Genomic DNA, 18953 nt, shown 5'->3' with positions numbered 1-18953 from the left:
AGTGCGGCAGCGCGAAGAGTAGAGAGCCCGCGCCCATCAGCAGCACGCCCCAGCCCAGCCAGCGAGGCTTGGACGAGGAGCCCCGTCCGCCCAGGTAAGGTTCCGCGCCCATCAGCAGGTAACTTCTTTACGTACCACTAGCCCCGTCAGCAACCCACTGGTCCTACCTACTCAGTTTACTTATACTAATATTGAACACATACCAGTCTGATAGACAGCGCGCACGTCCTCAGGTTCCTCGCCTGCCACTCTATAAAGAGCCACAAGGAAGTGCAGCAGCGCGAACAGCAACGACCTAGTACAACACAACTATTGTTCAGCACTTACCACAGTCTGGTTAACAGCACAAACATCTTCAGGCTCCTCGCCTGCCACTCTATAAGGAGCCACGAGGAAGTGCGGCAGCGCGAAGAGTAGAGACCCCTCGCCCATCAGCAGGTAACTTCTTTACGTACCACTAGCCCCGTCATCAACCCACTGGTCCTACCTACTCGTTTATTTAAACCAATATTGAGCACATACCAGTCAGATAGACAGCGCGCACGTCCTCAGGTTCCTCGCCCGCCACTCTATAAGGAGCCACGAGGAAGTGCAGCAGCGCGAACAGCAACGACCTAGTACAACACAACTATTGTTCAGCACTTACTACAGTTTGGTTGACAGCACAAACATCTTCAGGCTCCTCTCCCGCCACTCTATAGGGGGCTGCAAGGAAGTGCGGCAGCGCGAAGAGTAGAGAGCCCGCGCCCATCAGCAGCACGCCCCAGCCCAGCCAGCGAGGCTTGGACGCGGAGCCCCGCCCGCCCAGGTAGAAATTCCGCGACCATTAGCAGGTAACTTCTTTACGTACCACTAGCCCCGTCATCAACCCACTGGTCCTACCTACTCAGTTTATTTATACTAATATTGAGCACATACCAGTCAGATAGACAGCGCGCACGTCCTCAGGTTCCTCGCCCGCCACTCTATAAGGAGCCACGAGGAAGTGCAGCAGCGCGAATAGCAGAGACCTCGCGCCCATCAGCACCTGCTGATCTTCTTGTCAATCTTTCAGACCCTACCCAATAAGTTTATGTTATCAACCCTACTGCTAGTACCTACTCAGTTTATCTACACAGTCTGGTTAACAGCGCTGATATCCTCAGGCTCCTCACCCGCCTCTCTGAAGCGGGCCACGAGGAAGTGCGGCAGTGCGAACTGCAGCGAGCCAGAACAAAACTACTAGCCTATTAAATAATGTTGATCACATACCACAGTCTGGTTAACAGCACAAACATCTTCAGGCTCCTCTCCCGCCACTCTATAAGGAGCCACGAGGAAGTGCGGCAGCGCGAAGAGTAGAGAGCCCGCACCCATCAGCAGCACGCCCCAGCCCAGCCAGCGAGGCTTGGACGAGGAGCCCCGCCCGCCCAGGTAGAAATTCCGCGACCATCAGCAGGTAACTTCTTTACGTACCACTACCCCCTCATCAACCCACTGTTCCTACCTACTCAGTTTATTTATACTAATATTGACCACATACCACAGTCTGATTGACAGCGCAGACATCCTCAGGTTCCTCCCCTACCACTCTATAAAGAGCCACAAGGAAGTGCAGCAGCGCGAATAGCAACGACCTAGTACAACACAACTATTGTTCAGCACATACCACAGTCTGATTGACAGCACAAACATCTTCAGGCTCCTCGCCTGCCACTCTATAAGGAGCCACGAGGAAGTGCGGCAGCGCGAAGAGTAGAGACCCCGCGCCCATCAGCAGGTATTTTCTTATTACGTACCACCAGTNGGACACCCTAACCACCAGCCCTATCATCAACCCTTCTGATCCCATCTACTCCGTTTAATTATATTAATGTTGTACACTTACCACAGTCTGATTGACAGCGCAGACATCTTCAGGCTCCTCGCCCGCCACTCTATATGGAGCCACGAGGAAGTGCGGCAGCGCGAAGAGTAGAGACCCCGCGCCCATCAGCAGCACGCCCCAGCCTAACCAGCGAGGCTTGGACGCGGAGCCCCGCCCGCCCAGGTAGGTCACGGGCGCCAGGCACGCGAAGGAGGCCATGTCGTATCTATAAGAAGGAAATTAACATGACAGTCCATCTAAAAAAGGAATGAACATCTGGTATTTTGGACATAACAAAGACAATAATAAACACAAAGTGGAAAATTGCAATAAGATTTACAGAAAAATTCAATTCATTTTTCTGTAAATCTACAAGAAGAGAGTCTGATGGATTTGGATATACTTAGATTGATTGTTTAACTTGATGGTTGTATGGTATGTATGCAGTTATTCAATGATGTAAACCTTGTTCATGACAATAAAGAATTAATGATGGCTGATTGATAGACGATTATAATAATCTACCAATATGAATAATTTAACATTATGCTCTTTCTGATAATTCATCACTATCATGAATTCAATAAAAATGTGTAATGTTCACTCTACCAACTTTACATTTTTCGTGAGTTTGGTGAAAGAACGTTACTCGTAGAGTTAAGTTATTTTTGGACCAAAATTTTGAATCTTTAACTGTGTTTATATATTTAATATTTATTTAAAAGATCACCAACAATATTAGGTACATCATAAACTAGATAATAAATTATGTTTATTTAGGGTAAACCGTATAGCTATTGCCCACTTAAAGATTTCAAACACATTGAGATGAAAAATTAAAGAAAGTATTTTAATTATCGACCATTTATGACTTTTTTCTTATAACTCAATAAACTGTTAAACAGAATATTAACAGTTTTTAGTTAAAACTTACGTAACTTAGAAAATATTGAAATAAATTTAAAATCCTCCAAAAAGTACAGTCATTGCCCATTACTTACACTAATTGCCCACATCAAAGCACAGTAATTGCCCAGTATCTTAAAACAAAATAATCAATTTTAAAATGACAAAATAGGCTTTAAATAAACAAAACAAAACATTAAACTTAAATTCTAGTAGTACAGTCTTCAAAATTTCAAAGTAAATTGCGTTTGGCCTTATTAACATAAATATTATCAAATATTTCTTGAGCTGATGTTGATGAGTCAGAATCGGTAGAGACAGAATCATCTACTTCAAAACATAGAAGACGCAAAAATTTGAATTTTATATGTATTTATTTTTTTATCTTCTTTGATATCAGTTCAAGTGGTTGTTCAGAATGTTCAATTAGCTGTTGGTTATTCTTCCCTAAAGTTGTATCTATTTCCTTACAATTAACATTTTCACTAGTAGATTTAACGTAGGTTTTTCATTTTTTGTATTTGCGTTTGAATTTTTATAATTTTTTTAAAGCCAAACCATATTTTTCAGCAATTTATCTTGTAGATAAATTGTTGGATACATCTTGTACAGCTTCGATCGCTTTTTGCAAATTTTCTATGCTATATTGAACTTTTGGAGTCTTTGGCATACTGAAAATGAAACATTAAAAGCCATTTCAATATTTATTATGCCTGTAAATTGCAAAACAAGTCTAGCAATGAGCAACTTAAACACTGCTACTGCACGGTGGCAACACTCTAATAATAATTGCCCTGGGCAATAACTATACATTAACATATGGCAATAACTGAAGTGATGGTGGGCAATAACTAAAAATATACAGATTTACGTGCAGTGATTACCCACCGTTAAAATGACCGTTAGAAATCAAATTTTATCAGTTATTTTCATTGATAATGAAGAAAACACTTATAATTTCATCATGACTATACACCATTAGTTGAATATTAAATAACTTGGAAAAAAAATTAACCTCTAAGCAAGTAATTCCTTAGTAAAATTGTTAAAGTCTTTACCTGTTTGAGTAACATTTTCACCCGTCTTGACAAAATCCGCCATAACTGTTTTTTTTAGTGTTTCCTGTTGTAAATTTTAAATCTACTGTACATTAATCACGGAGCCATCTACTTAGTAAATTCAAATCTAACTAGAGTGATTCAAAGTCAGCACCTGACAATATTATTCTTAAAGCGGGCAATCACTACCAGTGGGCAATAACTCTCTGGTTTACCCTATAATGTTTTATAAATTACCCGCCAGCGATGACGCCCGTCTGCATGGAGCGCAGCCCGAACCTCTTCTCGATGGTGGTGATGACGACGTTCACGAACCCGTTCACCACCATACCTGCAACAAACATAGGTACCATCACATACATTATTCTATCAAGTGGACTGTGACTTCATGAAATGATTGAAGAAGTCTTACACCCTTTTTGCCCTTCTTCTGTCCTGACAAAAAAAAGAACCTGTAGTTTTTTGAAATTAGTGAACAAGTTTTAATTGAACCTACGACCTTTTTTCTTGGTTGGAAGGCTACTGTTCTGGGATCGAGAGGTGATACCTACTTAAATTATTCCCATATGAAACAGTTGATTTTTATAAGTTTCAAGTTTTAAATAACTTTGATATAATAGCATGTTAAATGTATAAATATTATTGTTTTTTTCAGAGCACCTGTAGAAATAATTTAACATTTCTTGCACTGTAATTAGTCTTGAAGCGCTTTAGCCAGTATACCAGTTATTCTGTTAGCTTATAATATGTTTGGAATAAATAAATTGTTCAGCTAGTCATACTATAATATTACCAGCGGAGAAAATCTTAAATTATAATGCATTTATTCATTGCTGCAGGTTGTTGTACATGGATCTAACATGATCCCTTGGAAGGCACTGCATAAAATACATATTTAAAACATTAACATTCGTGTCTTGTATAAAATTTAAGCATTAAATTGGACATCAGTAATTGGATACAATAAAATATATTGGAATTATAATAATTAGAAGGTAATTTCTGAATAGTAATGCCAGGTCAGTTCGAATAAATGAATATCATTATTTGTATTCATCAGGTATCTAGTTGTTATATATGTTTAACTAGTTTAAAGTGGATTGAATGGATTTTAACTTCACAATAATAAAGTTTAATCCTCATCCTCGACCAATATTAACTGGAATGAAGGCTCAGTTATTGCACAAAAATATCCTCGCTTGACAGCCATTAAAATTGCACTGCTCGATGGACGGACAGCCGATCCGACCGAAATAGAACCCACACGTCGCTCTGTGTTAGTTTTGGACGAAAGCTCATTTTAAAAGCACAGTTAAAGTTTATTTTCGGTATTAAAATGAGCAGGTCATTTACTCTTCATGATAATACTTAGTCATGAAAGTCAATTATTTTCAACGAAGCTTTCGGAAAGCTCACGTCCAAATATGTAGAGCTATTTACTATGAGAGTTAATTTTATAGTCATTTTTACAAAAACTGATAATGGGGATGTTGCCTGGGTCAAAAAGCAAGAGTTTTAATTAGTCCGTCAGTTAACTTATCAAAAAATACTCTACACGTATTTTTCACTTTTTCAAACTAATGAAAATTTAAAGAGATAAAGCGCCCCAAAGTTCATAAGAAGAGGCCCGTGACGTCAACGCTTGCTTAAAAATGCCGCACGTTGTGACGTCGTGCGCAACTTCAACGCACCATAACTATGTAATTATTTGTTAGATTGACAAATAAAAATATATGTGTCCAATATTTTTTGATATTAAACATTACGGACTAAAAAAATTTTTTTAGGCAACTAGCCTATTATGTTAACTAACCAGAGATTGAAAAATCGGCCCAACTACAAATTATTTCCACCAACAAGGTGGACCTCTTAAAGACAGCAGGAAGGCGCTGGATGCAGGCCGCTACAAAAGTACAAACCGGCCAATTTGGAAATCATTGGGGGAAGCCTATGTCCAGCAGTGTATTTAATTGATATTATGACATTGGCATTTTACAGGCGTAATAAACATTACATCCTTATAATTATGCAGATTTATAATTTGAAACGATAAAATCTGATCAATTCCAATACTGTGTTTACGTCATTAAGGCACAATGAGGGAGCTACACCGTGAAATGACTTCCGGTAAACACAAGGTCGATCATCTGAAACAGATCAGCCATTATTGTACTTCCGATTTCGATTTGGAACCGAAGAACAACAAATAAAAGTAACAATTTAATGATACCTACATTTTGGTGACGCATTTTTGTCCAAGAAGATGAAAGTTATTTATATTATGTGAATAATCTCAATAAGAAATATAAAACAACACAAATTGGCCTGAATTCTAAATTGAGTCTTAGCGACGAAGATGAGCATAATCAAGTAATCAAGGCAAAAATCTTAATTCAGGAACCGGGCCATCGAATTTGATTTGATATACTCGTACATAGATGCAATGATACTGTAAAACAGCAAAAAATCTCAAAGATAAACAACACTTTGCCTCAATATCTAAACAGAAGCTCGTCTCTATTCATGGTTTCAAATAAATTCCATTAGGCCGGCGCGAGGTAGACAAATAAAGCGGGAACACTCGCGGGCCAAACTTATGCCGCGTCACGCATCCCCGAAATTGGAAGCTTGGGGCACACTGAGAGGCTTACAAGTGCTTCAAATGGGTAAAATTATAAAAAAAAACCGTAAAATGTTATTTTTCGGACGAGGTAGAGCGACGACGGAATGAAAAAAGAAAGCCCGGTTAGTTTTTTTATTGTTTTATTGTATAGCTTTATGCTGACGACAACTCTATTGCAGTTGTCGACCGCGTATAATTTGATATACTTGATAATCTATTTAATAAAGTTTATTACCGTATCGTACCTATTATTTTACTTATTACAGTACCTACCTACATCTACAGGTAGAGTATCCTACCCCCTTTAGGTTCTACTTTAGTTATTTCAGTTGCCATTTTAATTTCTTTTGCCAACGGCTGCGTATAAAGGGAATTTAAATTTATATTTTTTGCTAAAAGATCTATGAAAACTATTTATTTCCACTGACAACGGCAACAGGAAATTATTTACATTCCTGCATCGGATGGATTAATACTTAATTAACGTCTAATAAAGAACATCGGCCACATCATACATTTCTTACAATTTAATGAGCATTGTTACGTAGTAATAATTTTGTTTTTTAACCGGAACCGGTCTAGCGGCCATGGGGCATAGACACGGAGGAGGTCATCGCCTTCCTTATGGGTTCATTACAAATTCCGCAGTTAAGTATGTGAGGAATGCCGCGGTATGGCAAATCGTTGCACAGACCATAAAGAGCAATATCCGTATACCTACTACTTAAATGAATGTGTGGCTGGCCGGCTGTGGTGATTGACGAGAAACGTTTTTTATGAAACAAAAGAAAAATAAATTAACTTTTTAATCTGACATAGAGAATTAATTTTACAGATACAGAACCGTCCTTACATTAACTAATAAGAGTAAATTATAACTCAATTATGGTAAATTTAAACCTACTCTAAGGACATAACATACTTCTTTATATGGCTGTGAAAACCGTATGAAAATTAGTTTTCTATTCCAGAACTAAACGTTCAAAAAAACGCAGCAAGAACTTTTTAAAACAACATTGATTTTTAAAGTATTTTATTACTTAGACATAAAAAGAATAGAAATTGTTTATTTGGTATTAATAATTACCTAAGTTGTAGGATTAATTGTAATTTATACGCGATTATCAGACATTTTAGTCGCAAAATCTTATTTACAAAAAGCGAAGACTGAAAATTCATGTTTTATTAATATCTATTACCACGTAAAAGTTAGTTAGACGTAAATAAATACAAAAAAGTAATCAAGTGCAAGTAATAAAGCGAATAATTTATCGCCCGCGTTTACGCATTTATTAAACCAATAATTATTTCGTATACTACATATTTAACATGACAGCTAATAATATTAATTATGAAGGTAGCGATAAATCAAACTTCAATTAGTACAAAATTAATTAGGAGGATGAAACAATGGTCGTTTGTTTTTCGTGGAAATTTTCGCAAACAATATACGATCGCGTGCTGATCCTGATATCAATGAGGTATCACTTTCTACCACCAGGGCGGCGCCACTTCGGCGGAAAGTTTTTCTTACTTTATATTTTCGATTTGGTTTATCATGATCCCTTTTAGCGCGAAATCTAGATTTTATGGACCTTAGCTACACTATACTCTTTATAAAGAGAGCTGCGTAACCCAACGGTTTTGTATTTAATAATGTTAAACCACAATAAACCTGTTAGATACAATGAGAACTTTCGACTCTAGTTTTTGGACTTTGGACCGTCTTTAATTAATGAATACGAGTAAGAGTAAATACTTTACTTTGTATTTCTATGTTACGATTCATGGGTCAAAACTTGTAATCTAACTATGAATTTCTTACAGCCACTTTCGTCTTTGGTCAACTTCAATACTTACTTACTATTTTAAGCTTTAATTTATTGTAAATCACTAATCATGTCAGCAATCAAGTTTTAGGATTTTAATAAAAATCAATTTATTTCCTGATATTTATCAATTTGCAATTGATCGAATCGATCAATAAAAAATTAAAATCGCTAAATGTGTTGTCAAGCGCTGAACCAATTCGTAGATATTTTTTTCGAAGTATTCGTTGAAGTTCGAAGAAGGTTCATGAAAAGAAAATTTTGAAAAGTTTCCCGGAAACATTTCAAATACGGGAAAAGCTGAATGTCCTTTTTCTATAGGTTACGAATTTCTAAATATTTTCAAATAACAGGAAAATCTTTGTCGGGTTACTTAGTGATAAATAAAAAAGTTATTTTAAAAAATCCTCTCTCTATTTTTATACAGTGCTCGTGTACGCCTCGGCCCTATAATTTTGCGAGATTTGTTTAAGCAGCCTTTTTGTTATTAGCCGCCGATGATTAATAGCCTCGAGTCTGCCGCATCACGTGCTATACACCCAACAATAATGGATGTACAAACACCTTTTAAAACTTTTCATTGTTCACTTTACAATGGCAGAAAGCAGCTTCTCATCTGAGCTGAAAAACTCTTTGGTGAGACCCTGATGCCCGTTTTCACCATCAATCCCTAATTTTTAAGTGACCCCTATGATAACATTTAACAGACATTTTTTTTCATAGGGGTAACTTAAAAATTAGAGATTGATGGTGAAAATAGGCATGAGACTTGCAGAGAAACAATTAGGTTACAATTCTGGGATGAGATGAAAAGCTAGGGACGCGGTAGTGTGAGAATGGTTCAAAAACGTTTCCAATCAATTGACATATTTTTTACGATCAACACGTGCTCTAGAACGAATATGAAAACAAGTTTAAGGGTTGCACCATCTTACTTTAACTTTGACAAACATCAAAAATCTGCCAAACTCCATACAATAAACACCGGTTATCGTTATAGTTACGGTCAAAGTTAGGTGTGCACCACCTAACTTTGACCACCTAACCCAGCCTAAATGACGTCACCGTGTGTTAAAGTTAATTTAACTTTAACTGTCCAAAATTCATAACTTCCACAGTTCCATCCAAAAATTTTACTCATGTGCTTCAATAACCAGACTTAACCATAATTTCATACTTAGGTAGGTAGTAAGTAACAATTGTTAAAAAAAAACGTAAATCTGTCTGTCTGTACAACCTTTAACGCCTAAATTAGATCTCTTGGTAGTTGTTAAAGAAAGAATGTAATGAATCGCTTATCTTTGGCACAATTCGGGCGTGTCTTTGCAAATTCAATTAAGTTACCGGACGACAAAGATTTGAACTTTCACTTATGTTATCTGACATCAGTGAAAGAGAAAGTGGTTAAGATTTGCACGACTAGTAACAAGATCTCTTAGCAATTATTTGTTTACTGCAGAACGTGAGAAAATAGGCCCAAGTTTGGCAAGAAAATTATTTCATCGAGTTTTTTTACTAAGTATAAAAGTATAAACCTAAATAGCGTCGGTAAATTATTCTCTATAAGTTTGCACTTTCGTATGAAGAGATCCGTAAACGAACTAAAGTGGCTGATATAGCATGGAAACAATTAGGGGAGGCCTACTTATGATCAACAGTGAACGTCCTGTACCTAACTCAAGTGTTTGATGATGATGCACGTTCGGAGCGCATAGGCTAGGGCATAGGTAACCATGACATCTTATACTATACCTAGATGTCCAAGTAAGTAGTTGCAGCCAGGTGCTTTTAAAACCATACAATTCAACAAACACTTGATAACCATAACATAGACGACGGAAAAGAATCCTTTCCCCCCTATGTGCATTGAAATGGACTAAAAATAGCCTGGACAATGAAATGCGTGTTCAAACCGCGGCATTCACTGTTCGCTCCATCGCGTCGCTTGCGCAGTAATCCTGTTGTGGGATTACTGACCGGGGGGGGGGGGTGCAAAACGAAAAGATCGCGGGGTATTGTGTTTGCTTTACTACGTTCTGCTTTGATGGATAAAATCGAACATATTTGTGCCTTGCGTATTATCATGATATTAAAGTTTAAAGTATCTAATCCTACTCTTTCTGTAGGATCATCATCATCATCATCAACAGACCTTTACAGTCCACTGCTGGACTATGAGCCTCCTCCATTATAGTGGAGGGTTTTGCCATAATCCCCACCTCACCAATTCTGTAGGATACCACTTAATAAATAAACAAATAAATATACTTGCACACCGCGTCATCTAGTCCCAAACTAAGCAAAGCTTGTACCTACGATGGTACCAATCAACGGTATTGACAAGTTTGCTAAAAAATCTTGTGTCAGGTCTGAAAAAATCCTGACAAAGATAAAAAGCCTCCGTAAAATATCAATGGCAGAAAATCCTATCACAATGAAACGGTTCGTCCTCCCAAACATTTATCCAACAACAATTAGTACAGCAGATGCTTCACATCCTAATTGATAACACGGCTTTGGCGTCGCAAAGAAAAGTCGCCGAAACTCCGCTACGTGTCCATTCGCAATCCAAACTAATGTGGGCATTAGCGGTTATATCCCAGGATCCCGGAAAACAATGAGAGTCCCGGACGTCCCGGGGCCGGGATGACCCGATAAATGCGTCCCGCGGGCGGCACCATACTTCATGATTATTTTTGCGGCATTAAGAACTTAGCCGTGCGCTGCCGTGCGACCTATTTTCAAATTATTTTTAAAAAGGATTTATGGTTATGGTAACACCACGCGAGTCGTTTAGGTTAGGTTTTTTTACTTTGATGGCTGCATAGTAGTGTGTAACTTTTTAGTCAGTATATCGTAGTAAATAACCCTCATTCTGGTGCAGTCGGGTAAAAAATTCAAAGTTGTTGTAATGTTAATTAATAAACATCGACTGATACACAACATTCTATTAATGACACAATAAATTTTAATAAAATGTTTTACATGTTTGAGTTAGTCTTAATATAAAGCGATCAAAAGAAAATCTGCTTAACACGCGATAACACGCTTTTGTTAATTTCACTTGCATGTAACTGAATTCATTATGTCATTATAAATACAAGTATAAGATATAAATACTTATTTCAAGCTTTACTTTAGAAGGAACATAGTTTCAGCGATGTCATAGGGCTTGGGGGACATTAATATGTCCCCTAGTGTCACTGAAGCTGAAACGAGAAAAGTTGCGTTTAAAATATTCAAAAGTGACTCGAAGTTGAGATTAACCGGATTAATTTTACACGCGTTTAGTAACACAGTTTCATACCATAAGTATCAACGCTTGCTTGACATTGTGGTTTGCGGAGGTATTGCGAACCGGAGTACAATGCCAGATGAGGTTGCGGGTTTGATCCCCGCAGGGGGTATAGGCAAGTGTGATAAGCACAATACTATTAAGCAGTCTGAGATCGATCATTAATTTTGGAAGCAAACTGAACTGCTCTACACACCGCATACAAAACGGCTGTCGTAGCGACTGAGATGCTTCTCAGAACCTCCGACTAAACGAAGTAAGTAGGTTTCTTCGATCTAATAGGGATGCAGCATTGTCAATCACCAAGAGGAGTGATTTCAGTCGAAATGAAATGTACTATACTTGTAAACAATTATCACTAAACAGAGTGACTTCAATCGAAACAAAATGTAGGTATGTAAAGTATCGTTGCTAAATCATCAATAACTGCCTTTTTACGAAGTGCTAGTACTTATTCTGTGCTACTACTAGTAATAGTAGTAATAGTTGTTGTGCCACTATTGGCCCTACAACATAATCGAGGCAACTAGCACAGTTCGCGGCCGACCGCGCACGGGTCGCGGCGAGCATTCATTCGATTAGTTTTACAAATGCAATCGAGCCATTCAGAAAACAATCGTCAGCGACGGGCTTTGGTTTGTTATTGATAGATAGTAGGACTTATTCTACTGGCTGATTAATTTATACTTCCAAGGAAAAAGAAGTTTGACCATCATGTACCGTTTAAACGAATTTGATCTAGATTTAAAAAAATGTATTTAGGTGGACCGACGATCTGGTGAAAGTCGCGGGAGGTGCCTGGATGCGGGCGGCGCAGGACCGGTCTTTGTGGAAAATCTTGGGGGAGAACTTTGTCCAGCAGTGGACGTTTTTCGGTTGAAACGAACGAACGAAGAGTAATTTTGATAATTCTTACACCATTATTTTATAGCTAGGTATTATAACAGCACAGGAAAATGGTGTCACAACATTTAATTTAATGTTCAATCGTAATTTAAATTTATTAAATAAACTCATTGAACTCCTTATTGCGGGGTTCTCGATTGGCTCTACGCCGCGAGTTCTCGATTCGCGCTCCACTCGAGCGAGCTAACTCGATTAAGCTACTCGGGGGTGTATTACGAACCGCTCGAGACTGCGTGGGGTAATTCGTTAACGCACACTTTAGTGTGCATTACGTTAATTTTAGAATGTTGCGGAGCTCATATATTAAGGTGAGCACTTCGATTTAATCGCAGGAGTTGAGTAAAACGGTAAAGAGCAGGTTATATGAGAGATGTATTGCATTCAGGGAACAAAGTAGCATTTAAGGAGTTATAAGTTCATGGATACTTCCACGTTGTCTTGTCCTTTGAATACCCCACTTTATAAATTAGTTCTTGGGGCTTAAACCTCATTTACAGCATTCCAGACATCAAATCGTTACTGAAAATCGTCGAAAGTGGCTACTTCAACAACTACATTACAAATACAGGTATAGCAACATTATTCAAATAATTTATTTGCATTATTCGGACACAAGTGAAAAAGCAAGGCATCTAAAAAGTCACAAAATAATACACAGCAGTTAAATACACTGCAAACGAGGCTGGACTCTACCTATACGTATGTTGACGGACGGACTGCAATGGACCCGTGTCGCGGGTGTACACAACATTGCCTCGCCGCCCGCCCAAGCCGTAGGGCGGGTGACACACTGCCCGAACAGAGCTTTTGTAATTTTTGTACGCAACATTTTAGTATTTTAGGAAATGAAAATGGTTATAGGGGAAGGTTTTTGATGGTTGAAGCCCTAAATTGTTTCAACTTAAGTAGCGATGGGTTGGCCATATGTTGTAGAAGGAAAATGTAGAGTTCCGATGATTCCGGATTTGTAAGGTGAATGATTAAAGTATTGAGCAGATATATTGTATTGTATCTAGTAGTAATACAAAAGTACAAACGACTTAATCCATTAAAGCCCCCTTTTATTTCTTTGTCTACTCAAAAATTTTGCAAGATTCACATTACATTGTGGTATGAAATAAATTATTGAGTACTGAAAAAATAATAGAGACTTGTTTGAAAATGGCAATAGTATTTTAAAACAACGCATTAAAGTTGCACCGAGTGTGTCACTGGTGCATGGCGTCGGGCCCCGCGGCCGTGCATTTGATAACCGCGCGTTTCTTATCGTTTTTCGAAATACACTGTTCTGAAATAATGCTGTGCAATTATTTAGACTTGTGCTTTTGACGGGAGTTGGTTAAATATTGGTTTTAAAAATATAAGCTTACTTACGTAGGTATTTGAATTCAATTTAAAACTATAGATGGACTAAATATTTATTCAGTTGTATTTATCATTTATTTAGGACTACCCCATTGTAAGTTAATGGCGTCTGATTAAGTTAGAAATTAAATTATACAACGCGGAAGTTTCGAAATAATATAATTTAGGACTTTTTCAAGATTGAGAGCTTTTCCGTTCACCATAATATTGATTAGTTCCTGAATATCCCAATTGTGTTGTAAAAAGTTGGATTAATTTGGAGCACAGCATGCAGAAACTCGGAGCAATACAGACGCCACCTGTCGCTGACGATCGCGATCAGAAACTAATAGGTCTTGGCGTAACTTGAGAGGTATTAATTTTGGTCCTCGCAAGTCAAACTGTATTTGGGACGTGTGCCCGGAAAATTAAGAATTTGAATTTCGAATTTGAGGAAAGACTTTCTTTTTTCATAATTATGGCTAACCTTAGCGTATCCATCATGTAAAAATAACAAAAGAAATTAAAACAAAAACAACTAGCAAGCAAACGTAGGCGTAGAATATAATTAATTATTATCAGAAAAAGTTATTTATAGACAGTTTACACAATTATTATTAATTTTTCATTTTATTATTCGACCTAATATAAATGTTGCGGTTAAATTTTTGCACAATATGCTACTCTAATGTAGAAGACACGTAGGTAACTGTGCACGTAACGTAGTAACTTCACAGTATGATAGTAAAACTATAATAGTAAAAACATTATTTAAAACGACGCGATTGTTAATCGATGTTGCCAGTTCAATTTTAACGGACAGTTAACTGATCATAATCCCAACTTATAGCTGGTGCCAATCACGTCTATTAAAATTAATTATAGCACCTGCTATTTTATTTATTACGACAGTTTCCTCGTCCCCCAAATCCAGGTTTATCCCGGACATAAATTAAAAATGGACGGTACATAATCCGACCGAGGGCTGTCAACCTCTGGCGCGCAACTTTTTTAATTACGCCAGAGGTGGTGAACTAATTATCGTGTGTAAATTAACACGTTGAACTTTTGATTAATGTCTTCGTTGGCGGGTTTAGAGACGCTTTGTTTGAGGAACTTTAATTTGTTTAGGGGTGGGAAATCAAAACAATACGCAAACTAATTTGAACACATAACTATTTAATATGGTTATGTAGCTCTTTTGACTTACGTGACGTGACGTACTTTGGTATAAGCTTATTATTTACTCATGTCTTTCTTTAACCAACACACGGTCAGGCGATCAGTAGCAACACGTTTTCAGTATAATTTATAAATAATAGATAAATAACTTATTATTATTGCCATTGGTATGTATTTATTCTATTTCTCCCGTGCTCTTCCCCTTATGGTGTGGTCGTGGTGTCGCACTCCTTGCTCGGATTATGACATTCCATAAATGCACCCGAGTGTACGAGTGACAAATGACGAATATAAATTTAATATGTTGTTTCTATGTCATAGTTGTATTAAGCAATATCTCTGATATATTAGTCTTGTAATAAGCAAATAGACATGTAGTAAAAATTATATAAATTGACTTAACTTAGCCCTACAACTAGGACAAGTGGATAAAAATCCTATTAAATCTTAATTGCAGCTTCCGCATTAGCTACGGCTTTGTATAGTACAACGAATCACGATTGATCCATAGTACACTAACTAATGGATCATACAAATAATAATTGTCCTCAATAGTAGTGTGGTACATCTTTTGTGACAATACCGTGCCCGGAAAAACTAAATTAGGATGATTTTATTACTATTTTGAGTGTATTTTGTGAAATAGTTTTCACTCTAAGATCCGAAATATAAAATTAAGTCTCAGTCATAGATCTGTCAAGCCATTTGTCTAATATATTGAAATTCAACCAAACAAAAACCTACAACTACAAGCCGTCTAGCCAGAGGCTTGGATTGGTTTTCTGGCACTATCGCTGCTGACATTCTTAAATCTACTAATTAAAGTACCAACATTAATTAAACGCACACAATTAGGTGTACCTTTATTATTAAGATTTTCCCAATCATTTGCTTGCACCCTCGGAGCATTATTTGTTATGTATTGTTCTGTATGAATGGCAGACAGCTCGGTTACAGGCTAATTACATCGACGCTGATCGACTGAGGGCCCTTTACTACGATGCCGACAACTCAATTAGTGTAGGTATAGCAACAGAGCACAGGGACGGATCTAGGGACTATTAAGTTGCGCGCAATAATATTTGGGCCATTCCGCTATAGACGATTTCCGACATGGTTTTTTCAATCACGGTATTAGCTGTTTTTATTAATATGTATGGAAAGGAGGTAGTCTACGTTTAATAACCATATAATTTTTATGTAATTTTATAACATACCCTCTTTTTTGACGCGTTCGAAAATATAGTCATCCGAATGATTGGTATAAATTGTGAAATCATGTCTAGCAAAACTGGCGTGAACTAATTGCTTTGGACGGTTTGAGGTTAAGTTTTACCGGCTAAACGTGAACTAACATTATTCATTAATCTTTGGGTACCAAAAACGTAAGTTTCATCAACAGCCCTTTACAGTCCACTGCTGGACTATGAGCCTCCTCCACTATAGTGGAGGGTTTTGCCATAATCTCCACGCTTGGCAGGCGGGTTGGAGATCGCAGTTTAAAAGATTGATGTTTTTCAGAGAGCGCTGCTGCCCATTCTCTGTTTGATGTGTAGTCCCTAAGTCGCCTCTTACGACACCCGCAAAAACGTAAGTTTATGTTGTAATAATTACTAAAAATTATCGACTACTAGAATACACTGTTAGCTTGTTGCACCCGCGACGCAAAATACGTAAAAGTTTACTTTTTTTAATGAACTAGAGAGCTAACGTTTCGAAACTTTACAAAAGTAAGAAGAAATCAAAACCAAACATAATGTATTATTTTTTAGGACTGTTAAGATTGTTGGGTTAAAATAATCGATGGCTAAAATTGGTTGCACCCGCGACCTTGATGTGACATCGCGGGTGCAACTTTTTTTACGTCGACATTTTTGTTTGATAAATTTTACAATTCGTTGTTTGGATTAGTCTTGGACTAATTATATATGTATATATCGGTTCGTGATATATATTTAAAATGGGTGCCTATATTGTATTCTGTATTTTTTACAGAAATATCAACAGGTATGCAATCCAAACTTTTCTGCCAGTTTGTAGACGCTCATAAGGTTACTATGGCGCGCACATCACTGTCTCAATTGAAATGCACATTCGTTTGGAAGTCGCCAAAACCCACCACTAGTACAGATAGTGATTGGGACGATACCGATTTGGAACCACTTACGAATCAGAAATTACGAAACATAATTCCAAGTCCTGATCATTTAGTTGCTGATCAGAGAAAATCGTTGTTGCCACTTAGAAAGAGATTGCGCGTTTCTGATGTGTACAGTGATTCAGACACTGATTCAGGCAGCGAATGTATAATTGACGAAACACCATCAACGTCTCTTCAAGTTTCAAAATTGTCACCGGAAGCGTGTCCTAAAACTTCAAATGACCAACCTACTCTCATACCGAAAAATATTTGCGCTGGTGTGTATGTCCTGGTACAATTGCTCAGCAGAGCCGGCAAAAAAAATACTCAATATCGTTATGTGGGGTTGAGTTAAAGTGATAGATATGGATGAAGATGGAGAAGTCAGAGTTCAATTTATGACGACAGTTGATGGCAAACGATTCACAGAAATATTTAATGACATAGCAGACGTGCAATTTGAAGACATTATATAATTGCTATATTAGAAGCGCCAAAGAAAACGATTGATGGAAATAATATATTTTTGGTATTTCCGTCAGGTATTGACGTGTTAAAGACTTAAATCGAAAGAAACCTAAAGAAATGTTAACAAAAAAAACGTATTTGTACCTTATAAGTAATTTCGATCTCAAATTTAATTCCTATCTACGTAAAAACCATGTTTATGTTCACTTAAATTAGACGGGTTGCACCCGCGATAATTCGGTGTTGCACCCGCGATTGATTAAAAAATTATTAAATCAATATTTACTTTAAATTTGATAAGAGTTTTTATCTTATGTTCTTTGTTACTTTATTGTGTTTCAAAATATTAGGGCAAAACATATTAAATGTATCAGAATTAACAGAATTATGTGTTTTTTGTTTCTGATCTGGAAATGATGGGCCAAATCTGTTGCACCCGCGAAGGCACTTTGAACCTTTGTCCTGGCTTTAAAAAAAAACTTTTAAATATTTTCTGAATTAATTTATAGAGAACATAATAAAATGTAGTCTTTCAAATACTAATTCTATTTAAAATGTTTTTTATTTAATGTGGATAAACTAAAACAGGCGTCTAAATGTTGCACCCGCGATAATGGAATGGCCCATTTGCATTTGACTTTAGTCCCCATTTTCGGTGATTAGGGGAAAAAGAAAGACAGCTTAGAGTACGTAAATCATCATATTGAGTATTATTCCATCCATTCTTACCATAAGGTTGCCAGAACGTCAAAATAAGTAATTGATAAATAAAAATAAAAAAAATATGTAGTTGTTGAACTATTTTCTAGCCCCAAACCCACGATTTACTCCAGTATATGAACAATCAGGTCTAGCGGTTGTCGTCACTTGCCACCATGTCATGCATGCATCCCAATTGAAATACTTGAATATTTGAAGGTCGACTTGGACCTGTGTAGAATCTTAATAGGTTTAATGTTTTTGTCAATGCTAGTCGTACCATTATTCTACATCAATAGATGTGCAACCTACAAGACATTAAGACAAGTCAGTGTTAAAGCTTCTGTATCAATGGGGCTCCGCAGTCATTCAAACTTCCCAAGACAATAAGATACTTAGGCTGGATTGCACTATCTTACTTAGACTTTGACAAACGTCAAAAATCTGTCAAACTCTGTACAAAAAACACCGGTTATCGTTATACATAATAGTTACGGTCAAAGTTAGGTGATGCAACGGTGCAAGTCAGCCTTAAGGCTGACTGACTTAAGTTAGTTTCTTCCGTTTGAAACGGGGCCCCTTAGACATTTTTGGAGTGCGTCCCTGCCCCCAAACGGACGGAAAAGCCCTCGGGATCCAATATGGAAGCCTGGCGGG

At 37.3% G+C, this 18953-nt stretch overlaps 1 protein-coding gene across 1 annotated transcript in view; it reads right to left on the bottom strand.

Annotated features, from left to right (window-relative positions):
* Positions 1-18953, bottom strand: part of LOC114364333 (Organic anion transporting polypeptide 26F) — a 58749-nt gene that overhangs the window by 14479 nt on the left and 25317 nt on the right. Inside the window, exons 3-4 of the mRNA XM_028320455.1 lie at positions 4048-4141; positions 1868-2072 (exon numbers count right to left, since the gene is read on the bottom strand). Of these exons, the coding sequence (XP_028176256.1) occupies positions 1868-2072; positions 4048-4141 (299 nt within the window). The remainder of the gene's footprint in view (positions 1-1867; positions 2073-4047; positions 4142-18953) is intronic.

This window comes from Ostrinia furnacalis, unplaced genomic scaffold (assembly GCF_004193835.3).
Source record: "Ostrinia furnacalis isolate ACB-3 unplaced genomic scaffold, ASM419383v2 OfSCF0416, whole genome shotgun sequence".
Lineage (NCBI taxonomy): Eukaryota > Metazoa > Arthropoda > Insecta > Lepidoptera > Crambidae > Ostrinia > Ostrinia furnacalis.
Note: the sequence above shows the minus strand (reverse complement) of the source record. Positions and strands in the feature narration are given on the sequence as shown.